This window comes from Oxyura jamaicensis, chromosome 11 (genome assembly GCF_011077185.1).
Source record: "Oxyura jamaicensis isolate SHBP4307 breed ruddy duck chromosome 11, BPBGC_Ojam_1.0, whole genome shotgun sequence".
NCBI lineage: Eukaryota > Metazoa > Chordata > Aves > Anseriformes > Anatidae > Oxyura > Oxyura jamaicensis.
The window spans coordinates 1,813,701-1,839,431 of NC_048903.1; the positions used below are offsets into that span (position 1 = coordinate 1,813,701).

Sequence of the window (25,731 nt, forward strand, 5' to 3'; positions counted from 1 at the left end):
CTAAACACAGATGTTCACCACTCTGGATGAAAAAACCTCACAGCTAAATATGCAACCCCCAACGCTCCCAGCTTCGTATAGATGCAGCTCTTCACTTCAGCATTGCAGGCCTTGGGTTTGAAAAATAAAGTGCAATTATTTTAAAGACAGATCCCTTTGAGGTAAGCAGTCCTTTAATATCAGCTACTTCTTGAGGAGCACTATAGCCACGATGCTCTAAAGATAAAAGCAAGACAAGCTTAGTACAGCAACATAATATTTACTAAGCTGACTGACACAGTTTGGGCAGGAGAGGAGGAATAGACAAGCCCTTAGAAAAGCAACCATGTTTTGAGGTCTGAAGCCAAAGCAGCAGCATTCACATTTCCGACTTCAAACCCCAAAGCTCATTTGTCTGTCCCAGCAGCAGTCGGCCTGGCAGCGGATGTCACCTCTCCACCCACACCTTGCTCCGCTTGCTTCAGGTCTCTAGCTCAGGTACAGCTACAAGATCTAAGCTGGCTGTTTATTTTTACCACGAGAGAGGATGTGAAGTACTGAGGGTAAATACTGAAGGCAGCTGTCAGCATACCCCGAGAACAGGGCTCGTGCCGTGTAACTCCAGTCCACCTCTATTCCTTTAACTGGAATCAGTAACTTTTCAAAGAGCAGGCACATCTGCAGAGCTTTAAAATTCAGCTTTTCTCCAAAGTCTGTTCTAGCTAGCTGCACATCCTCCACGTGAGCTGTTACACTGCACCCCACCAATACTGACAAACAGCTTCACTTCTCCTCACGGCGGTTATCCAGAGCTGTAATACTTTGCTGTGTAGGTACAATCACTGTCAAGTATTGCTCAAGGACATGTTCCAGTCTTTCCTGGAAGAGTTCAGCTAAATTTGACCAACTTGCTGCCTGTACAAAAAAGAAAAAGAAAAAAAAAAAAAACAGAGCAGAAAGCCCAAACGCAATGCAAAACTCTTGCTTTCAGTTCAAGCTCAGCTTTGCTGACACCGGTTGTGCTGTGGCACGGCAGGACCAAGGTGCCCCAATGATTTGCTCAGATTTCAAGGAACAGGTAGCTTCTCTCCTGATGAAATTGTAAGCAATTTCTCATTCCAAAGAAGAGGAGTTGCTGATAGGATCTTCTCACATTTTCCTGGGCTGTATCCCAGCTTTGAAACAAAATAATAAAAACTTGTGAAATTCCACACGGTCTGTGCAGTGAAGCATTTGGGAAGCACCGACTGTTTTAATTTGGTAACAGGTAACCAGGGTACCTTCTGTTGTGTAAGACCGCCCTTACCCTCAGGAGTTTATGTTCTTACAAAGGCTCTAATTGTCCTAGTCCACGAGCTCTGAGCAGGGAATTTTTTGCAATTTAAAACAAAGGCAAACCAAGTAACACAAGTGCAACAGCCACAGAGCTGTTCTGAGCTAGCTAGGCATTTATACATGAAGATAAGGGCATGGCCCCTATTCAGAAATTATGAGATTTGTGATATTTATGCTTTTTGCACTGCATACAACAGCTGACTGCAAAATAAAAAGTATTCAGTTGTGTTTTTCCGTGGTATAGTGAGATCTAAATGAAGGTATCAAATACGAACGTGAAAAATCCTTTGAATTGCTGAAATTAATTTATCGCTGCATTCATTTCTCAGTAATAGTGTAATTTAAATTATGTTCAACCTGACAGTGAAATCAGATTCATTTAGACCTTAGGCAGCGCAAACAAAATACCTCACCAAAAAACTCTTTCTGTAACTGAACTTACCCCAAAAATATTCCTCAGAGTCACTGCTAATGGATACTGATATTCAGAAGTATTTGCATTTTTCTTTCAGTGCCAAACCATCTGACACAAATTCCTTCAAACCCACCTAAAAACGACAAATTCTTTGTTCTAAAGAACAAAGAAGCCGTTAAAGCAGGTTTCCTGGGAAACAGACGTGATGGCAGAAATAGCGCTTTGCAGCCTTCCCCTCTGCTGTGCTAGATAAATTGCAGAGTTATTTAAAGTAACACTAAATTATGGACGCTGTCATTAATTACTGATGAGGTTTCATCTTCTAAAGCAAGAAGGGTACATTGTGACTTGGTGTCACTTTTCAACCAGCGCTCAGACACCAGAAATACAAGGACTGGGGCTTTATTTTGCGAATCCGGTTCCTTTTTCTGCTGCTGTTGTACCGCAGCACCAAAGAGCAGCATCTGTGTGGCTGCCTTCCCAGAAAGCAGCGCAGGACTGGCAGGTTAAAACCCACAGGTAAGGATCTGAATTCAGAAGTGCACATCTGAAACCAAAGAATGAATGTTTAGGATTTTTGGCTCTTCTCCTTTTTCCAGTTTTCATTTTCCCCTATCCATTACGCTTTGAGGATCACTTATTAACGATTTGCCACAGCTGAGACCTGACACAGTACAAGGAAATTCTTTAAATGCCCTCAACCAGCTTGGCCTTTCAGTGAGAAAAACCAACCAACCAACCAACCAGGAATATCAGAATTTGTCTTGCTTTTCTTATGCTTTTCTTTCCTATAGCAAGAGCCACGGAGGCTAGAGCATTTCCTATTTTTTTCCATCTCACACTCACATTCTGGCTCCATCTTTGAATTATTAAACGTAAACAGAAAAAAAAACTAGCTCATTGGAGTATCTCATGGTCGGGCTAAAAGGAAATTTCAAAAAGGAAACTACAGCAGTGAGTCAGCACGGGGAAGGCCGTTTCCAGTCTTTACCCTCAGGTGCAGAATGGATAGGTGTGCAGGCAAACCCTCCGCAGCCAGCAGCCGGTGTCTGAAGAGGCGTCTGCCACAGCGAGGGAGGAAATTTGGGGAAGGGGGAGTATATGCTTTTGCAGCAAGTCAGAACTTCTCGAGTTTTCAAGCGAGGAAAAGATGATGAAGGATGTGCTGGAAACAGCAGCTAGGTGCGTACGAGGGGAATTATGTTTTAGGTCAGCTTCTGAAGCTTAACTGGAGCAGCAAATGCTAAAAAGGAAAAGTTGGTAATGCACCAAGGACTGCAGAAGTACACACACACACCTCTCTGCCTATCTGGTCTGGGGTTGCTCACACAGCTCGTGCTGTTTCGATCAATCATGTTTGCTTCTCCCTGCCCTGAATTTAGGTCTTTCCAAAAGACTGTTCAGAGCCACGCTATTTATTTTGAATGTTATCCATTTGCAAAAACTGCAATTAGACTGCGCCACCATCACAGTTTTATCTTTAAATTCATTTAGCTGAACGATGCTGCTTTTCAAAGGAGTCCTTCATTTGTACTCAGCCAAGCATTCAGCCTCGCCTGTGCACCCAACTGCACGCCCAGAAAGCTGCATTATTCATCGCCCTCATATGCATATGCACATTCCTCAGCAGAAGGCTGGGCAGACATTTTGTCAGCTCTCCAAATGGCTTGGCCACTAGATGCAGCGCATAACTACGCAGGAGACCGAGCTGGAGAAACAGCATCAAAACCCATCGTGGTGCAGCGGGGGAGAGGAAAGGATCCTGCGCTCCTTGGGATTTAGGGGATGTGAAATCGTCACACGGAGGGCAGAGGAGGAAGCGAGAGCAACGGTGTCTCTCAGGCACTGCGGGAGCGGGCTGCTCGACAGCAGGAGGGGAAGAGCTTGGGGAGGGGGTGGAAGAAAAAAAAAAAAGAATAAAAGGACAAAAGAAATGCCTCAGAACCCAACAGAACAAGACTCAGAACAAACACCTTGAGAACGTAACATAGGTGTTTGATATCCTGAAAACAAAAGCCAGGCTTCCTTTCCTCCTCCCAAGGAGCACCTTTTTTTAGCTCAGTTTTTCCCTCACGGGGAAAAAGGCCAGGCTGGGGGACAAGGCAGAACAGAAACCACTAATGGCAAGTCCTGCGCTAGCTTCTTTGAATCATGAGCTTTGCCTGTTAATTGGTCTTATTTTCATGAATAATGTGTTGGTATTTCACTCTGCCCAAATTAGCTTGCCCAAAGCTTGAGAATTGGCTCGCAGGCAGACCGGCCCCCTGCTGTGTTTGGATCTGTGCCTTTTCAGTTGATTCTCCATCTCCAGAGGATATCAATTAAACCTCTACTATATTCCACAGGCTGTGTCTGTTTGTGTCACACACACAAAAAACTTATTTGACTGGAACAAGGCTTTAGAAGAACAACCTGCTGTGGGGAGGTTAGATAACAGGCTTTTAACACAGTAGATGCACTTCAAACCTCTCAGACCTTTGACTTCTTGAGGCTAAGACTGGAATATATCAAGGATTTTAAATGCTCTTGAAATGACATACCGATACCACGAGTGCTTTGAAAGGGAGAGTGGAGTATTACCGAGCGATGGTGTACACTGAGTCTTTAAACTCATTCATGGAAACTGTTAAAGGGTTTTTCCCCCCTCCCACCAATTTGATGCTTGGCATCTCAAGTGCCACGGGCTGGGGTTCGTGTCCATTTTGATACTGAAACAGCAGAAAAGGGGTTTGGGCTTTTCAGGGGAGGTTATTATATTGCTTCTCCCAGCAGCTGGTATCCACCCGTTGGAAGGCAAACCCCACACTAGTAACTCTCACAAATCAAAGATGTTAGAAGCTATTAGAACAGCTGCCAAGTCTTCAGACTCGTCTCCTAAAGTAATGGGAGAGCTGTTCCTAGCTTTAAACGAATTCAGCCTGCATTATTTAACATCCCTAATAGGGGAACACTGGACAGCCTTCTGAAAAGTCACAGTGAAGTATCAGTAAAATACACTCTAGGGAAAATAGCTTCTATAAAGAGATGTATGCTATCTGGGATTAACCTATATTTAAAAGAACAGTAATCAGAAAGGGACATTTCATTAACAGCTTTAATTATTTCCAAATCCCTATACAGGTCATACCCCATTAACACCAAGAGCTTTTTTTTTTTTCCTTTTTAATGCAGTTTGCAGCTCCGTAAGTCACCCCAATGAAAATATATATATATAAAAAGGGGAATTGCATGGGGAAGATGGCTATAAAAAAAACTGGGCCTGTCTTCTGGCCTGAAAGCACAGCAATGCTCTTTCCATACTGCCTCTCCTCTCAAGGTTAGTTTTTGATGGAGCAGTGTGCTGGGGCTGCGATGCAACTTCATGCTGCAGGGATCGCAGCTGATGTCTGACGCCTCTGGCTCACAGGGGTGGAGCTCCCACAACTCTGCACGTAGCTGGGCCACGTTCTGCTCATGGCACTGCAGCATTTTAAGAAAAACTAAAGTTTTAAATTGTAACACCACACATGTAATGTTTTGAGTTACTAGTCAATACCTTTTCACATCAAACAGGGGCTGTCTAGCCCAAAGGATCTGGCCACCACTGGATTAACCTTGAATTGCTGAGTGCAAGAGGCCTTAGAGGCACAACAGTGAGAGAGCAAGGTAAAAGGAAAGCATCCTCCTTTTTTTTTTTTTTTTTTTGAATATTCAACTGGTGTTGCCAAGAAACCCAAGAGACTTCCATACCCTCCTACGAAAAGCCATAAATGCTGGCTAGTAGACAGCGATAAGGGGAAGAGACATTGCAAGACCTGTTTGGGAGAACAACTACACCTGAGAAGCTGTCTGGTCTCATTAGCTCTGCAAAGGTTCCCTGAAGGAGAAGTTCACCCCGACAAGTTTTCTGTCCACTGGATGTATCAATCTCCTATGCACTAGGGTGACTGAGCTTCCAACTTGCACATAAAACGGCTTCAGCAACAGGAGCTTCACTGCCTGCACCAATCAGTCAATAAAAACGGAGGTTCGATACTTCGCTAGGCAATGCGTTCTACTAGTTGCAACCATTTTCAAGTTAAATAGAGCTTTAATATCACTTATTTTCAACGGCTGTAGCTATAAAATAATCCAGAGGTGGTTTCAGCAGCGTCGGAGTGCCAGCTGTGTGCGACCACGCAGTGTTCAGGAAGGCAGTTACCTCGTTTTCCTGGGTGAAATCGAGACCATCTTCCCCCGATGCCAGCAGGGTATGAAGAATCCTTTGTTTCACCTGTTCCCATTCAACCAGCATCGATTCTCGGTGATACTCCTCAGCCATAGCAAAGGTCTGTTGAAGAAGAAGAGCTAAGGAATAGACAGGAACACCAAACAGCATGCAACCACTAACCAGCTCTGCTATATTAACAGACCAGCTTAAAATAGAAACTAGCTAAATCAACCTGGTCAGCCCTCAAGAGCTAACGATTTGCTGGATATTATCAGGCCTCCTGTTAGGTACGAGGGGATTCAGAAAATAGGCGTGCATGAATTAATATAGCTCTTGCGTACCCAGCTACTAAATCATCGGATATTTGTCTTTACTGTGGTGCTGACACACAGAAAGCCCAGCAGGTTGGAAATGGACAGGCTGAGATGCTATCCACAATTGCTCACGACTTCAAGATTTTCTTGAGCTCTCCATTTCCCTCGGCAGCAACAGCTGCAACTTCTGCATAAGATGCCTGGATCCGAAATACCCACTTCACCCCACTGGAGCACAGACCTAACCTGTACCAGCAGCAGTCCTGGTTTACAGAACTGCAGAAAGAGCACAGGGGGCAGCAGCACACGCCGAGCTCTGACCCTGGTACAGGGCTAAGATAACGAGCACGGAAGTTAAGGGCTCCTTGTCCTCCGCCCACACCTTTTGTTAATTTAGCAGCTGGCCACCCAGCTGCATGCACACGATATCCAGGTCACCACTGATCTGCGTGGTTTGTCGAGCCCTGTTTCTCTACTGGCAAACAGCTCTACACCTCCGTGGAGGTGATAAAGCTTTGATGCACTGCATTGTTAATAGAGATGTCTGTTCATAGCCCGTATTGCAGTTTCAGGTCTTTATCAGTATGTTTTTCCTTGTAAATAGGAAATATGATACAAGAAATATAAAAATCATTAAGGAAGATCAGCGGGTGCGGAAGAACCAGAAAGCCTTTCTCATCTGGAAAACAAGAGCAGTAAATCACATAGAATCACACCCTGAAAAGAAACACCCTTTAAAATGGCTGATGTGCCACAACAGCTCCAGATCTGATGGAGGAATGCATGGAGGGGAAGAGCTCTGCTCAACACTCCTCATTTTGGCAACAAGCATTAGGATATCGAAGATGCTTCTCTGCTGTTCCTGTTATTGCTGGAGTGGTGCTAGCCAGCAGCCTTGAGTATACTGGGACAGGAAATGCTCTTGTTTCCACTAACTCAGGAGAAGAAGCCACACACTGCTACTTTATCTTTCCCAACCCTCTCTCTCTGTCTCTCTTTCAAATCGCTTTGAGCTGCAGTGTACATAACTGCATGCTTTGGCTGGCTGGCTAAGATTTCATCTCTTATGGACTGCTTTTAGGGTACTGTCAATTAAACATTCCCTAGTATAAGCGAATGGGTAAAAGGCAGTGACATTTGACAAGCGTTTAATTATGGTGAGCGCATGCAACTAGAGCATATGATTTTTGTTTCTTGCCCTATAATATAAAATCATTTTATACTTCCATGATGGAATGTAGGTCTTCTTACTTTCACTATAATCACTTCAACAGGGGTTTAAATATGCTTCAATAATTACAGCATAATTATATGTAATTAAAATAATTTAATAATGCTTAAGTACCATTCCTTATCATTTGAAATAAACACAGGCTCAGTTCTAAACCTGGTGCCCCAAGCATACGTGTAGGGAAATGATCGTAACATAAGCACTGGAAGCGTGCAGTGACATTTCGAAGCAGCAACTTCAAGACGAACAGGAAGAGTTTTTCCACGCTGCATAATTCAACTGTGGAAATCACTGCCCCCAATATGACAGATACCAAAAGCCTTAATAGACTCAGGACCACAATAAGACGAATTTTGCATCAGACAACAGCTTCCAGCTCAGAAAATCCTACAACAACTATTTGCTTGAGGTGCCGAGACAGGAGATGAACGGGGGAAAGCTCAGTCCTTTTCCCTTACAGATTGCCTAGGCATTGGTCCCCTCTGAGGACAGAAAACTGGGCTCAAACCCTTTCTCTGAGCCTAAGTGACAACTCCTGCTTTCTTATTGTAGCATTTTTTTTTTGCACAGCTTCAAAAATTGTTTTTAATATAGAGAGTTCAGTGTAAGCAGCATCACATTCTGGCTGTCCTACAGACGAGAATTACACCTTGCAGTACTGCTGCTGTGTGGGTCTGAACGTAGTCATGCGGAGAGCACCACGCCTCAACTCCTGAGACCTGGGGAAACAGTCACCACAAATCCACAGAGCATCACCCCTGTACAGGAGGTCAAGGCACGAGGTACTTCTCAGAGCAAAGAGAGTGACATTATCCTAGCGTTATCACCTCTAGAAAAGAAGGCACTCGTAGGGAGATGCTGTGCCATACAAGCAGCTGCTTTGTTCAAACTCACATTTAACGCTGTGAGCTTCCAGACCCTACATAATATTGCAGCTGAAATGCGACTGAAAATTATTTCTTCTGGAAATTCTAAGCAACTATTTTTACATCTAACTATTGGATATTCTGTAGACAGTCCTCTTAAATTCCACTAGGTTTATTAAATGTCTAATTTAAAAATAATTCCTCAAGATCCACCACCTCCCTCCCCTTATGTGTGTTTTTTTGTGTGGTTTGTTTATAAAAAGGTATTTGCTTCCAACTTACCCTTTTCCTGGACTCTTCAATGGCTGACAGCAAGGCATTATCTTTTTCATTCTTCAGGAATCCCTGCAGAAAAGGAGAAACAGAGCTTCAGTCTAAAAGCCACCTCGCGCTACCATCAGATACATATTGTACTACTCAGCTCTTTCAACTCCACGAAGTGCTGGCAGCTCTCCCCAGTCCATTCCAGAGAAGTTTAAAGGTCACTTCACTTCACCAGAGGTACAGCAAGATGCCCATACAGAGCAGCGTGAAAATGAAAACGCATTAATCCCCTGTTTTAATATGCATTAAATCCTGGTGAAATATCCTGCTTCTATTCTTTTTTATCTCTGTGTCCCAGCAACTGCTTCCTCTTGCTCTCTATTTGAGGGAGCTAGGATGAAAGCTGGTAGGAGCGATAAGCACAGATAAGATTGTTGGACTTGAGTATGCTAAAAAAAAAAAAAAAAAAGAGAAAAAAAGGTTTTGACTTGGCAGCTTCAGGCAGGAGTGGAGCTCTTGTGGGCTCGATAGGAACTGTGAAAAAGCTTTAAAAATAATCAGTTGAAAAAGGATGAAAGTAACTAAACAGTTGGAAAGCACAGAGCAGAAGTTTACTGCATGGTCCTTCCTTATACACAGCTGGAGTGGTTAAAAATTTTAGAGTTACATTTTTAGTACATCAATAAATCTCACAACAGGTCTGGTGTATGTGAACCAATTCAAATGAGCTGTAGTTTCTTATCCTAAACATTATTTTTGTGACCAATACCAGCAAACACATGATATCCTGCATTTAATGAATAAGCTGCTGCAACATACACAGGGAACAAATGGGAAACACTTATTACAACCTAACATGAACACCTTTGTTTTACATATTTACTGTTCTAACACTGATTAGACAAACCCAGTTGATTTGCACTCCCAGACTTCAATTTAATCATTCTCCAAAACAACAACAACAAACTTTTGTTTCCCTCTGAAGTAATCATTGATAACGTTATCGACTCCAAGTGCTAATACTTGAGTCTGTATGCTCATTGCACACACCTAAAATTCAAGAGGCCACTGACAGCTCAAGGGAGTGGGAACTCAGCGTGCTGTGCTTTACGCTTTTACAACGAGGATATACAACTGTAGCAGTGCAGGACTGAATTTGTCGGGATTTAGGAGGCTTTCATGTTCTTCGTTTGCTTCATCTTCCTGCCCTAACGATCTGACAGTATTGGTATCGATCCTTACACCCTACCTCAAGCTGCAGCTCTCCAGGGGAGCACAGGTCCTGTAGCAGGACAGCAACCCACCGCCACCAGGAGGGTCTGGACCCTTGGGAAAATATAGTTATGGCAGGTCGTAAAAATAGCCCTGCAGCTGTATTACACACAACTACAGGTATCAGATTGCTACTTCGGTCTGAGAGGCGAGGAAGGTTTGCGGTTTCTCAGAAATGAAGAAAATTGGCAGACAACGTAGGTGTGCTGTCTGCCTTCCTGTTTCCCAGCACCCGTGGGTGAGATCAAGGGCATGGCATGGCAACCTTCCCTTCTGCAACTCACAGAACAGGCAGTACGTGGGTATAGGACATCCTCTAACCCCCTTCAGCTGAAATAGGAACGTGACCCCTTTCTGTACAGCAGGTAGAGACAGACCTGAAGCCCCCTGGGACAGACAAGCGATGCAGCTCCCCTTGAATTATATATGGAAGAAGGGGCTACTGGCACACAGCATAGTCTCCATTTCTTCATCCACGTCCCACTTTATTTTTAGACAATGCCCGCAGAGAAATCGCAGTTACAATCTGGAGAAGGGAAGCTAAATGCAGATCCTTGCACGTGTCTGGGGACCAAGTACTCCCGCAGCTGCCGCAGGCACCTAACGGGGCCAAGACCAGGTCTGGGCACCATGCGGGAGGTGGGGAGGGATGGAGACGTGCCTTTGTAAGGTTTGTCTTTGGCTGCAAGGTCGGAAGGTCTGCAAAAGGGCAGCAAGTCTTCCCTTCCTCCTTCTCTCCTTTCCCCCCACTCCCAAAGTGGGTTGAAGAATTCCCTGGAATTATACTTAACGACCACACCTCGAAAGCACACACCAGTTTACGAACAAAGACATACCTGCAGGTCTGACAGTAGGGATCTGATACTGCAGAGCCCAGCACCATTTGCCGTATCATTTAACAACGCTGCTAATTTTACATGCAAAAACCCCCGACTGCCTCAGGGACACAGACCTGTAGCTACGTGGATGCGATGGAAGGTGCTAGCATGCCGTGCTGGGCACTGCAGCTTGCGGACGTGCTGAGTGCCCTCCTCACTGCTCCCTCCGCAAGTCCTGGCTCCTGAAAGCCCTGAGACAGACATCATGAGTCCTGCCTGAGACCTCTTTATAGGGACAGAAAGGAAGAGGTCAACAATTCCACCAAATAAAACAATTATTTTGCAATACACAGGGGAAAACACTATTTGCTGCGTGAGAGGTGACCAAATGGAAGACAGCCTGGGAACCTGCCTAGAAACGCACACAGCAGTGATGGTAATCCACAGTGTGATATAAGTGTGCTAGAACTTCCCTTGGAGAACGTAAATCCAGCCTGAGTATCACTCTTAATGAAACCTCCCCACTCCCGGAGCTCACTAGGTCCATTCAAGGTATTAGATGACACTGAATGCCCATCAGGGGATGGTAATTGTCTTTTTCCATCTCAAAACCAAATCTTTTAGCAAATGAAAATCTTCACACCTCTCAAATATCTATATTGGCTCACTAACAGAAGGCACATCTTAAAAACGTTGGTCCGATGCTTTGTGCTAAACGTGACTGTAGTACGACAATTGCTGCCTCAGTTAATTACAGCCTAATTATTACAGCTCAGGAGAGGGAGTTTCAGCAACTGACACTGGGGTTCCTGCTACCGTTAATGAGACTGCTTCTGCCTAGGCCAAACAGCACTTCCTGCAGCCATCACTCTGGGCTCTGGTAGCCAAAATTTCACACCTTAAAATAAAGATTGAAGTGCTGCTCCACCAGCATTTATTCCCTCGCTTATTGCATTGCCACCTAGTGGTGCAGCGGGCTTCGGTCACTGCCCGTTTAGCTTTCACTTACCTACATAAATGCACACCAGCGTCCACCTGCTACAAGTTAAAGCAGAGCTCTCTGGAAGAAGGGTGGGCAGAAGGATGGAAGCGATGGGCTTCATGCTGGAGAATTTTGGCCCCATGAAAATCTCAGACCGTGTAACAGCATCAAGGATTTGCATTACCTATGGGGTCTGAGCCTTGAACAGCGCCGGGTTGTGCTCACCGAGCTGTGCCTACCCTAAAAGCTTTCTGCGGTCCCAGAGAGAGGGTTTGACTTTGCCACCACTGCCTGCAGACTGTAACAAGGATACAGAGGCACAGCATTCAGCAGGCACGGTGGGTCCAAGGGAGTACATGACCCATATCGCAGGAGCTGCCCTCTCAGGGGAGATGCCACTGATTTTACAAGGAGCAGCGACACGTTGCTTCGGATTTGGTATCCGAAGAGAGAAGCAGAAGGAGAACAGATATTGTTAGGAGACAAAGGGCTATTTCACCGCGGCAGATGGCAAAGATAGGAATAGCTAACGGGAGCATCACTAAAACCTCTGAGGTGAAATCCTCACCTTGGGGCTCCCCACACAAGTTCTGCCATGGCAGGGATCCCAAAGCAGCCTGGATTTTGCCTGAAAATGAAACCGTGTCTCATTTCCCCGAGGCAGGTTTAGGAAAAAAGCTCACAGAGCCCTAAAGTCACATCAGGCTGTCCTGCTTCAGCGTGTGACTTGTGGCATTTGATTTTCCTGTGTTCCTGTGGGACACCCACGCACTCCTCCCGCACCTCGTTTGGAAGGGAAGCAGCACGTCTCTCTTCCATCACAGGTTCTCCGCAACACTCGCTGCTGTTTCCTAAGTGTGATTCGTACAGTATCTGACAGGAAGATATTTGCCAAACGGGGACACAGGCCTGGAAATACACCCACTCTCCCACCTTCAGGTTCCCATTTTCCAGCTAGTCCCATTGCTTGATCTTGCATTTCTACTGGCCCTCAGCATCCTTCCCCAGCACGTTACAGCTCCTCTTGGATCTCTCACCCCTTGGATTCCAGTTTTATCTCCTGAATTTCTCCCTGCCAGCTGAAATCCAGCCCTGTTTGGTACCGAATCCGAGTCCTATGCTCCTACAACAATCAGCCCAATCTCCCCAGCCATCCGTGATGCCTCACACCCTGCCCCTTGCTCCTCACAGCCCTTAATCCCATCTACTCCACCCTGCTTCCAGCTCTGGCTTGTAGCCCTTCAGAAAAGATGCCTGCCTGCCGCTGAGATCCGCCAGGTACGTGCAGGAACCTGCGACGGAGAGGCTACGAACACGGCGTGCAGAGGAGAGCCTCCACACAACTCACCTTGGCTCCCGGCTACCCCAGGGAAAATGGGGCAATGGGGTGGGCCCTTAAAGGGCGTTAGCAGGTGCTTTTCACAACAAAAAGAGGCACAGCTGAAGTGCGTATGAAATATTTTCACAGTTTCGTCTCTGAGGTTACTCACCTTAAGCTTCATTTGAAACTTGAGGGGTGAGGAAGGTTTGAGTGAGAATGGAGGCAAAGCACGACCATTTCACTTGGTCCGACAGGCCCTCACCACCATGACGGGAGAGGACATTGCCAGAAGATGGTGTCCTCCACCAAAAACACACACAATTTCCAAGAATCTTATCCAGGAGGATGTGTTCAGAGGTGCCCCAGCAGCGCAGGGCAGGCCGTGCCATGTCCCCGCTCTCTGCTGCCATCCCTCATCCCTCATGGCGCTGCCTGACACGGCCTGGTGTGACAGGATCCAGCCTTGCTCCGGCCTGAATTCCAGCAAGAAAGTGTTTGAGTAACTAAGTCATTATCAGTACGAAAGGGCATGCATGCACTGACGGTCTCTTTTTGACAGGAGATTGAAAGTCTCTTCCATTTACTGCAGTAAATGAGGTTAGTAAACTCTCTCCTGGCTGATAGAAGTCTCTTAATTACTTGCATCAGCCAGGCCATACTTTTAATACTTGATCTTGGTATTCAAGCTGTCAAGAGAAGGCAAATGTTGCCAAATAGTATACTGAGGCCTTGGATGTTGACAGCGATGCTTATTTTTCACTGGCAGGGGAAGAAAGGAGAAAATGAAATGAACAATCTGGGCCATTTCAAGTCAATTGCTCTTTGATTAAAATATTTTCAAGTGCTGGATTTCCGGTAGATCCAGTGAATCCTTCAAAAGGCCAGCAGGGATGACAACTACACCATTAACAAAAATCACTCTTCAGCAGTGGGAACAGTAGCTCCAGACAAAGTACCTGATTTATTTATCCCTACTAGCAATTTTTTTTAAATTGTTACTTTGAAAAGATTTGCTTAACACAATCCTACATATCTGAGCACACTCGCAGAGGTGGTAAGTTCTGGCACAGCCCTCCCAGCCATGTTTCTCTCTGGAAGAAAAAATAGGATAAGGAACAAATCAGCGTACACACATGTCCACTAAAAAAGAAGGTCTGAGGGGGCTCACCCCACAGCCATGCACAAATCAGTGCCTTCAATCCAGATTGTAAAAAAATCTACACCTTGAAGAGGTGGGATGAGCCTGAGGAAGGAAAACCCTTGTTCAAAAGCACAACAGCATGGTCTCAGCTGTGCAGTACGAGGAAACATGCCTTCTCCCCATCTAATGTAGAAAGGACAAATGGTAAAGGTCATGTCTGACCTCCCCACGAGCCTGCAATTCCAGGATCTAGTAACACGAAAAGTCTGCCTGGCCTAAGACAGCTGAGCTTGTCAAACTGCAATGAGCAGTTCAGAAGTTCCTTATCACCATATTTAGAGTAAGAAATTCTCCAATGTTTTCTAAAAAATTAATACACTGTTGACACTAAACTCAGCCAAATATTGGGCTTGGAGAAGATTTGCTGCTCTGCTACCTGCCTTCAGACGTTGTCTCAAACCACGTCCACCAGCATGCAGTGACTGTGCTCCATGCTCGTAGGCAGCACTCCCATTCAATTCATGCAAAAGCAAAGGTGGGAGAGCTCCTCCCTGCCTTGTGAGCAGACAGCGTTTCAACGGTGGTGAGTCACAAAAATATACAAACCCTGGCCCAAGCTCTGCTCCACTGCACGACTAACAGTGATTTTACAGTTCGTTGCACTTCCAAAGCAGCTGACTTTCTGCTCCAGCAAAATCAAACGTTGCAAAGCTGCAATGCTGCCGTCCTTCCCGGCAGAGCCGCGGCAGTGCGGACCTCCCTCCTGCGGCAGCGAGTATCGGTGCCTGCACCATTGCAGCGGGGTGCTCAGCAGGCACAGCACCTCACAGAAGAAGGAGCAGGAGCACCGCCATTTACCTGCAAGGCTTCCTCGACACCTCCCGTGCAGGGTGGAAGATGCATGGCAGCGAACCTGGCCTGGAGATGAGCCCTTGGTAGGGGCCTGCCCCACCGCCTGTGTGGCCTCAATGTGATGCATGGTGTTGAACACCTTTTTTTTTTTTTTTTTTTTTTTGTATTATTTTACTATTTTAGGATGGTCAATCTGAAACTCAAGCAGTTCTCACAGTAATCTTCAGACTGTATCCAGGAACACTGGATTTTGTGGTGGTGGATAAATATCATTCCTTCTAGCTGTGACAGGAGAAACTCCAACTGCCGCAAGAATCACTCCTCATGAAATCACACATCAGCAGAAGTGGGGGCAGATGGCGTGTGCTCTTTGACTCTTGCTGGGGCCATTTGAACCTGGCAAATGAAGACTGGAAACATGCTCCTTCGGTTTCCAGTCTTTGAGGGAAGAAATACAAACGCCCCATAGGTCCTGCTCCAGCCAGGAGGCCACCTGTTTAGGCACGGAAGGGCTAGTGCCAAACCACCTGTTAACACCAAACCACCCCTGCACCAAGTGGCAGTGGCAAAGCCCACAGCCAGCCTCATCCTCTGACGTGCATTTGTGCAAATAAGAACATTTTCTGTGAAATACACAGGGAGATAGCTTTATCGTGAGGGGCGTATTGAGGCAATGCTACTGCTCATGTTCCCTGCTGGAATATGGTGCCAGGCACTTACTGTCGTACTTACAAGTGATTTAATTTCCTTGTTATGCGAGGAGCTAATTGCTACGTTCCTATGCATTTTAGGATTTTACAAGGTACATCCGAGAAGCTTGCAAGATTTAAAAATCCCGATCGCAATGATAAAATTGTGTGAAGTGCAACACTTGGTTCTAGAAAACAGAATACATCAACCACTGTAACATATATATTACTTGTACAGCGAATTCAATTATTACAAATTTAGTAAATATTTATATTATGTGTTGTCTCTTTCTCCTTCATCAGAGAGGATCCGAAACAACGTCAGTTACACACACCAGTCTTCCATTCTCAGGCTCTGGAAATCTTTGCCATGTCACGTTGGGATGCACAGAGCGCAGGGGAATGCTGTTAGAAGTGGTTTCAACAGAGACTTTTCAAAGTCACAAACGCTTTAATGGCATAAAGCTTATATAACACCTTTTTTAACCTAAAATTTTAGAACAAAGGTGCTCAGAGTGAGATTCTCTTTCAAGTACAATTATCAACCTCCACCACACAGATCATTTTGGCAGCAATTGTTAATGCAACACAAAAATAGCGTGAGGAACAGTGCTACCTTCTCTAGCGGCTCCTCTCTTCCTCCCCAGGCATTACTCATTTTCCATCTCCCTGCGATGCGACTGGGAGCCGCTTAGCAAGGATCCCAGGTCCCACCACCGTTAGAAATGCCAAGGAAATCTGTGCAATAGGTATGACACACATAATGAAGTAGAAAGTCTTAAATAACCCTAACGTGCTTAGAGATCACGCAAGGAACAGAAGGAAGAGAAGCAATGGCAAAGAAAACGTCAGAGAGAAGGAAGGTGGGCAGACCCTCACCCACGGAGTACAGCAGGAGGAAATGCTACACAGGAGGCACCAGAAGCAGCTTGCTCAGCTGGCTAACACCCGCACACCACACCTGACAGCACCTCAGACAGCGTTTCCATTAGTTTTAATGAATGTGGAGGAACCCAATGCCACAAAGGCAATTAAATGTCGCCTCACTTGCAATACAACTTGTTCAGCGAGAGCAGAGCAGCTGGACCAGCTGCCCACCAGAAGCCCATCGTGGTCCCTGCTATTTCACCATCAGCGACAGCATCCGCGCAGAGCGAGCAAACCACACACCAGAAGCCATGGGGCCGGCCAGTTTTTGGCAGCCTGGAATCTGAGCTTGTTCATCAAGTTCCCAAATGCGCACGGCCGTTTGTTTTTCTCGAGGTGTTTAAATGCAGAGGGATGCCCTTGGTGTGGGGCTTCGCTCTGCGCTCAGGGCTTCAGCTGTTTCCTGAACTCTGTTTGAAATAAATGATGAGTTACTGCCAAAGGGCTTGAAATCCATAATACGAGCTTACAATTAAAAATATTTACAGCATGCTAATTTCTCATCACCCGCCGGATGAAGTTATCCTACCTGCCTTCCTGGTATCATGCTTTTTGTCATACTGTGAAAACAAATACCAATTTAAATGATTTTAAAGCTTCATCGTATAGCCAGAACTACGCCTGTAATGCAATACCTCTTACTGAAAACAGCCTTGCATCAGGCAGAGGCATCCTTCAAATCAAGCCATCAGAACTAATTTCACTGATGACGCCATTTTCTTATTTCTTTCGCTGCCATTTTAGCATCGAGGTTACTCCACGCTTTCTCGGGAAGTCGCTGCGCCTTCCTCTCCCTCTAAGAGGAGGATGCTCAAAAAGAAGAGCAGCAAATAAATCCTGTATGTTAAATTTCTGCCCGTGTCACCTCCTTGCATCTCAGGGAGGAAAGACGAGGCTGCCCTGGCAGACCACACCTCGATTTACTGTACCAAGAGCTGCTGGGGAGTCTCCCGAGATGGAGCGCGCCGAGAAACCAGCCCCTGGGAATCCGTCGGCACCACACGGAAAATTCATAAAGCTGAGGGAAGAGGAGTGTCCAGCCCTGCTGCAGGAGGATAGGCTTTCCCTGCGAGTACCATAGCAAACAGCAGCTAATAAGGGAGTAGTTTGAAAAGAAAAAGGCATAAAGGAGGCACAGCGACGAGCTTGCGGTGGCTGTCACCGGACTAATTGCCCAACGTTAGCATCAGCACGGAGGCAGATACAATAACCCGCTCAGCCCGGCGGCAGCAAATTCATTTCTTGGGATATGTTCGCGTCTGAAAGCCAAGCTGCCTTCCCTACCAGCTGATGAAGCATTTCCCAGCCCCGAGTGGCACATTTCTTATGGAGCACCAGCAAGAAGGACAAATTATTAAGCAAATCTGCTCATTATTAACACCCAGCCTCCTCTAACCCACTTCTCCAAATCTAAACACAATCCTCCAGCCTCCCCATCCCCACTGAGCGCCTTATCCTTTTGCTGGGCTGGTTTGGAGCATGCAAGCGCGCCCTTCTGAGAAGCAGGGGAGTTGTCAGGCTTTTTTTGGAAATGAAGCACATTATTATTTGCACATCTCTTCTTCCACAATCTCAGATGTAAAAAAAAAAAAAAAAAAAAAAAGTGAAACGCTTTCAAGTTAATGTCAAACTGTATGTAAAAACAAAAAAAGGTAACGAAAAAACTGTTCTTTTTACCTTCTCTGGATGCGAGCGGTGAGCCTGGCAGCGCTCTGAGCCCGAGCCTCTCCCTGCTCCCAGACCGAGCGGGGCTGAAGGATTTCTCCTGCCGTGCTCCCATCCCGCAGCAGGGCAAAGCCTGCGCGCCGCCTCCCCAGCGCTCCTCGCGGGCGCTGCTCGGCTCGCCACGGCGGTGGGGGAAAGCCAAGCCCAACGCTCGCAGCCTCCATCCGCCTGCACGCCAAGCACCAAGCGATGTGGGCAGCTGCCCCCCGGGACACAGCCTGTCGGTGCCGTGAGCCCCAGACCCAAGGGGACCGGGGACGCCGGGGACGCTCCCCGGCACAGGTGGCTCTGCCCGGCGCGGCGCTTCCACTGATTTCCCCGTCGCGCGGCTATCTGACGCCTCCCAGAGAAACCCACCCGGGGAAAACAAGCCTTTCAAAAAGTTAAATCTACTTGATTTCGCTGATGGGGGCCGGCTAGCACTAGAAAAGCAAGAGGCGTATACTGCGGTGTTAAGAAAAATAAGCTTTTTTTTTTGGTTTTAAATACACCTGAATCACAAGGAAGAGAGGAAATGTAAAGTTCACTCCTCTTAAATAACACATGATTTGCCCAAATCATCCACCCGAGCAAGGAAAATAAGCCCCAATCAGTTAGCCCATTCTGCCTCACTATTTTTAACTAAATCGCAGCTATTTTGTTCACCTGGTAGGCAGTTCCAGCACAGCAGCGTGTCCATAGAACAAACGGAAGGATTCCACTGACAGGGAAAGCAAGCAAGCCGGAGCAGCTCGTGTGTGATACCTTTAAATCCTCAGGCATGCATGTGGTCCTTAAAAACGGTGTTTTCTCACTACATTACTGCTACATTTCACAAAGTTAATTATTTAAATTGCCCATGAATTATTAATCACCGATCGTTAAAATAAAAAAAAGCAGAAGTCCAGAATATACCTGCTCCCATCACACCATTCATATTTAAAACGCTCAGCCATTCTCAAGCCCAAGGAGAAAAGCATTTACTCGAAGTCTCTGCTGCACCAAATGGCACCTTACAATAAACATTTTTTTTTTTTTCCCTTTTCTGCCTTTTTCCCCTATTGTGCTGCCAGCCTGAGGTTTAAACTTTTCCGACGCGGGGCACCGGAGCGGTGTGCTGAGGATGCAGGGGAGACAAAAGGTTTCCATCTCCCCCCCCCCCACCCCCCCCAGCTGTACTCCACCCTGGCTAAGGAACCCTCCAGCAGCGCGTGCCTTCGTCTGTGCCGTGCATTAACGAGGCACGCAAGCTTTCGGACTTCAGTGTAAATGAAATGCCAACTGCAGATGCTGCCAGCAGATAGCAGGGAAAAGCCTGCTGTAAGAGACCTGCAGCTAATTATTAATTACCGTGGCTCAGTCATTTTCTATACGTTCATTTACGGAGCCGGGATGAACTCCGTCTCCCACCCACTTCAGACAAAGGAAAATAATTTGCACCACCACCAAGCGCAGGGCTCAGCGAGGCAGCTCCCACGCGGGTCGGTGGAGATGCTTCCTCCATCTTTTTACCTAAGCAGCTTCCGCAGGAAGACCTCCAGCACAGGTAAGCTGGGTTAAAAAGGCAACTTTTTGGCCAAGCAGTGCTGGCGCTTCCCCTTGCCGACAGCTCAGGCTTTCCTCGGCGAACAAAAGGAGGGCACAGGAGGTGGCACGGTGGCACCTTCCCACCCGAGCAGGGATGCTGAGTGCTGTCCCAGCCTGGTACATCTCATGAACCCACTTTTCCTCCCCGTATGGATAAAAAAAAACCTCTGAGAGAGCAGGAGGAGAGACCCACCCCGCGCTTCTGCCCCCAAGCAGAGCCTGCAGGTCGCACGCAGCCCGAGTGCGTGGGGCTGAGAGCATGAATTCAGCTGCCTCCCAGCCAGCCGGTCGTGGCCACTCCAGCTATATTCACATTCAGCCCCCGATTGCTGCTCTTTCCTACCGTTCCACTGCCTTAACCCCTTTCTGATCGCATCCTAGTCACTTGAAAGAGAGGTGGGGTCCGGGCTGCAGACTCGAGTTGACTAAGCAAATCTACTTCACCCTCTTATTCAAGAAACCGAGCAAAAATGCAAATCTAGGCACCTCGGTTACTCTGGGAAGTAGAAATATTTCCTGACAGGCTGTTCCTATTTCCATTTTCATCACACATCCAAAATCTTTACTTTTAAATAAAATTAAAGAAAGTTCAGCGTGTCTTTAAATAAATCACAAGTGCATCTGCAGGACCAGAGACAGGAGTGGACCGACATCTCTGCACCACAATGAAAACTAAGCAAATCACACCATAAGGCAGCCTCCTTATCTTTGCTAAAAATACTTCCGTAGACGCTTCACAGCCTAGGGAAGAAAAAAACAGGAATAAAGACATTCAGAAAGTTAGGCTAGTGCATTTCTGCTCCCATTGAAAGCGAAATCAGCAGCGCTGAAGAGGATTTCTGCAAGGCGAGACCCGAGCAGAGGCTGGGCTGCCCCACCCAGCAGCTGCTCCCGAGCAGGAGAGCACCACAAGGTATCGGCACCGAGCTCGGGGTGCCCTTTTTGCCACCAAAGGACAATTTCCCCCCAGGTCCCCACCTGCTCTTTTCATCTCTCACCTGCCCCTCGCAAGAGCCTGCGGCGACAGCACAAAGAAAAACCACGATAAAAGACACCTGGAGGAAAACCCCTGCCGAAGCAAGCTTTTTCCCTTCGTTTCATACGTTTGGAAAGAGGCGTTCCTACCTGTAGATCTCAGTACTGCGGAGTTACAAACCTGCTAACGCTGGCCCTAACTGCCACACTTCAAGTGCCTGGTACCTGGGCTCGCACGGCCGTACCTCTCTGTATTAACGCTCGAGTTTTCCCATCTTTAAAAAAATAAGAAAAAAAGGAAAAAAAAAAAAAAATAAACAGAAAAACCTGCAAGTCCTGAAATGGCCGAGACAGCGAAGAGTCCTGCAAGACAATAAGAAGGCAGCTGCTCTCCCCGGCTGAACACCACTGCCCGCAAAGCAGCTACGTCTTTTTTTTTCCAGCGGTGTGCTTTATTCAAATTCTAGGGAAAGCATCAGCCTGAAACCAGAAACTGATGGGAGTACCAGTTTATAGGTTACAGAGGATATTTTATTGTTAACGGACTGTACCATGTAGGGACCGGGAGGGGGTGAGGCGGCGTGCAGGCGAGAGGAGAGAGCACGATTTTTTTTTCCTTTCCCTGAGCCGCTGCAATTACTCTGATGTGAATTTTTGATGACTTCCGACATATTGCATGGTTAATAATCGGCTCAGCTGTCATGTCTGGTTAATGTGGAAAATGCATTTGCTGCATTGTGATGCAGCACCGCGGCCACTGACTGTAGCACCAGTTGTGAAGCTATTCCCTTCGCCGAGCTGCATGAATTTGCACATACCATGAGGCTGGAATAAACGCGAGCTCGATGTGATACAGCATCAGCAAAGCCTCTGCCATTTTAGCCCCGCAGAGCTGCTGAAACTACTTGTACCGGCTCATCATCTCACCGCATATTAATCGGTGTCGACGTTGTCGCGGGGGGCTTTGATTCCCCATTGTTTTGCTGGCTCTGGTTATTCAGCAGTTAAAAGCTGTAGATAGCATTTACATTAAACGGTGGTCGTCTCCGTGGCTCTGAAGAGGTCGGTTAATGGTATGCACGGATACCTCCACGGAACTGTCAGCACGACAAGCGCAGCCCTGTTATTAATACATGCTCAGCCCGGCTGCATCTTCCTCCGTGCGATCCTTAAACATGAAATATATATAAATGTATGCATATAAAAGCATCCTCATCACAAATGATTGGGCACGAGGGGTAAAAATACGCTGCTGAGAAATCAGGAGGATTTTATTCGCCACGTACCACTTCTTCCCGCACACTTTAAGCATCAAACAAAAAGTATAAGGGTACGCAAAACCCCAACGTGTGCCTTTCGGTGTCGCCAATAGAAAAACAATGCTGCGAGCGACCGTGCAATTACAAGAGGGGATGTAAAACAGCAGAGATGAAGCCATGCTAAGAGCCAGTCACCCGATGATTAAAGTCAGGCCAGTATATTCCAGCAGTCAGGTGATGGTGCCATCATTACAGTGCAGAAAGCCAGAGAAACATCGAGAAACGGACCACCCCCAGCTCAAGGAAAAAAAAAATTAGAAGCGCTGAAGAAATAAGGAATGCATTTGCTAGTAGGCAAAGCGCGCAAGCCTGAAGAAGGGTTTTACCAAAGGGAGGGTCGCTTCTGCGGGTTTAACCCGCCGTGCCAGCGCAGCTCCCTCCAGCTGCTGGTGGCACTCCCTAACTCTGAATCTTCTCCTAAAACCCCGAGCGGCAGCCCTGCTGCACTCGTACTGCATCTCCCAGCTCTAGCAGTCTGCCTGCTGAAGGCACGTCCTCTGTTTGCAAGCACTCGGCCACAAAAATCCGGATTTGGGATGTCCACGTTGGGATGTACGGAGGCACGGGGCGCTCTCAGGAGAGCTTCTGGCTGTCTGCTACCATTGACCTGTCTGCAGAATCACCCTGAAACCCAAGCAAGCCATTATTTCCATTTTTGCCTTAATTAAAACCACACTGCAGGGGTACTGGCTGGACACAAAGTACCAGGAAAAATGGTGCAGAGTATTTTACAGAGAGGACAAACAGGCTCTGAATTAACGGTGCACCTTCTGGTCCGGGAGCAATTCCACTTGCCGGTGTCAGGTTTTCAGAGGGTGCTCAGTGACTCAGGCTTACCTACTTCCAGCGGCGTCGCCAGGCACCTGGCACAAGTCAGAGCTGCACTGGCACAGAGGCTGCTCGAGAACAGGGCGTTTTGGCTTGGAAACCAGCAAACTTGATCCTAGGAGTGAGTTCTCAAACCACTGCAAGGAGCAAACTCTCCTTGCTGGTAACCCAAGAAACACCGCTCAGAACTCCTGAATCCCCGTATCAGGAGTCTCCCGAGTGGAAAAAACAGGACCAAAAACATTGATGCTCTTAAAGGAAAACCCCCGCTCACTACCAGCTACACCCCAGAGCACAAGCAAGGTCCATGTGGGGAGAGGAAGGGGGTATAATCGCAGGATTAATCTAACGCAGGCATTTCTGAGCATCCCTGCCTCGCGGTGTCCCCGCAGCCGTGCTCACCTCCGCACCTCGCTGCTCTGCCCTGGTTTTGGGTAGCTTCTCCACCTCCTCACCTCCAGCTCACAAAACCTGCCGGCTGTACGGCGCCACGAGCACAGGAGATGCACAGAGCTTCTGCTTTCCAGGCAAACTTTAAACAGGCGAAGGGCATTACCTGGAGAGACAGCCAGCTCTTTGGGACAGGGACTTGAGGAGCACGGTGGACCTGGAGCTGCCAGCAGCAGCTCTAAAGATGCTGTTTCACAAGCAGAGGGTCTCTGTTGTTTTCCAGCCACGTAACGTACTGCAGAAGCTACTTGCAGCTGCAGAAGCACACGGTACAGATCAGCACAGCTTACTCTCCCCTTTTACAGATTTCCTCTTCAGCTCCCAGCGTTGCAGGGGAAGCTTCCCCAGCGTGGCTCGGCACGGCAGCGGCTTCCCTTACCTACGGGTTCCTTAACGCAACAGCCCTGGTGGGCAGGACCAGAAGCTATTCCCTCCAAATGGCTGTTAGCATAACCAGCACTGAGCGGTAGCCACGCTAAGATGTCGGAACCGCTGTCTCTGTTGCTGGAAATCAATTTAGCAGCATTCAGCATCAATCAATCCTGCACTCAAATGTGACTTTGGGAGGAAACGGGGATAAAAACTACTGCTCGGGGTTACTGGGCCACAGCTAAGGAAAGCCATCAAAGTTTTACTTCTGAGAAGAAAGCACCATATCCCAAAGAGAGATGAAGCAAAGATCATGCAGAAGCCACGTGAATTGCTTTAATGGTTTTTGTGATGCTTGCACTGGAGTTGTTTGGATAACCCGCACCCCTGGCTAGGTGTTTTTATGTAGCAGCAGTTAAAGTTAACACCAGCTGTTTGATCACAGGAGATGGGTTGGGTTTAGAATTTTTTTTGTTGTTCTTAAAACCAGTTGATTTCAGTTTGAAAGGGAAGAGAGTCAGGCAGATTTTTCAGCTCCTGACAGCATATGAATATCCTCCTGTGTCTACCTCACCCCCTCACACTCCCTGGGTGCCCAACCATACATTGCCTACCAGGACTTCCTTCCCTCTCCAGTGCCAATACATCTCTGGGGTGAAGGAGATTCCTTCACGATAACCATGAAATCAAAGATGCCATCATCCCTACCCTAAAGCCAAGAAAAAACCCTAAAGCATCCAAGGATACAGCCCCTCTAGTCTCTTTTCCCTTTCTTTCAGAGTCTAGCATTGGGCAGGGGAGAGAGGACAGATACAAAAAGCACCCCTGGATTTATTACTGTATTAGCTTTTATTTATTTATTATTTATTTACTTTAAGTCCTACAGCTGCAATGCCTCCTACCAGCAAGCAGCATTAGACAGCAAAAAGTAGCAGACGCTGCTGGCAGCAGCGAGTTACATGAGGGACAGGTAGCTCCTTCCCGAAAATCTTTTCCTCTCTGCTTAATCCAGCGCCGTGGCAGCAGCGAATACTGCACTGTCATAGTGGGTCTGGAGAGTGCCTTAGAGCATTATCTCCTTCCTCTCTGCAAGGCTGGCAGTGATTAGCCAGCACTAATGACAAGCGAGGTCTCCTCGGAAGGCGGCTGTCACACCGCGTGCGCTGCGCTCCCAGCTCTGCACACTCATCCTCTTCCTCCGGAGGGATGCAGAGAGAGGAGCCAGCGGTTCAGGAGTTGGGTTCGGGCTGGTTAGGGGTAAAGAGGACAGGGAGTAAATAAAGCTTACGCTTCCTTTCGCATCAATACAGTGATACTGCCACGCAAACAGCGCAGACAGGCAGCTGGGCTGAGCCTATCATAATACTGCCGGCCTATCTGGCAGGAAATCTGGGCTCCGTGGCAAAGAGCAAATTTTCATGGGCTAGGAGAACGTGAGTCACCCAAAGCTGAAGCAAATATGAGGACTGAGAAGTGATCGGCCTCCAGCAATGCTTGGTGGCCTCTTCTAGCAGGGGAAAACCCACAAACCTGGCCAGAGTGGGAGCCACAGGCTTCTTACGGAGCTCAAGGCAGAGCCGAGTTTTACTGCAGCTTTTTGGGGCTCACCGTGCCCCGGCCAGGAGGCAGGATGGAAACACACCGAGCGGGGAAGCAGCCCTGGCAGCACCGATGCAGGGGAGCTGCTTTTTTGACCTAGGAATGGGGAAAAATCATACCTAGTAAAATCAGGAGAGTGACAGTCCCAAGCCAAGCAGAGGAGGGGGAAGCCCGGGCAGAGGGGATTAGCAGCGACACTGGCAGCGCTGTTCTGCCATCCCCGCCCCGCACCCCAATTAGCGGTATCATTTGTCGGGATGAATGGGGAACTTGCACTCAATTCGGCAATTTGACAGAGTGTCACT

The 25,731-nt window shown here is 47.3% G+C and overlaps 1 protein-coding gene across 4 annotated transcripts in view; it reads right to left on the reverse strand.

The window, feature by feature from the left end:
* Positions 1-25,731, reverse strand: part of NUP93 (nucleoporin 93) — an 82,859-nt gene that overhangs the window by 27,018 nt on the left and 30,110 nt on the right. Inside the window, exons 1-3 of one of the 4 annotated variants that reach the window (XM_035336369.1) lie at positions 21,189-21,360; positions 8,612-8,674; positions 5,910-6,038 (exon numbers count right to left, since the gene is read on the reverse strand). In XM_035336369.1, coding sequence (XP_035192260.1) covers positions 5,910-6,029 — 120 coding nt within the window. In that variant the 5' untranslated portion in view covers positions 6,030-6,038; positions 8,612-8,674; positions 21,189-21,360. The other 3 variants (XM_035336367.1, XM_035336368.1, XM_035336366.1) reach the window with 3 other exon arrangements.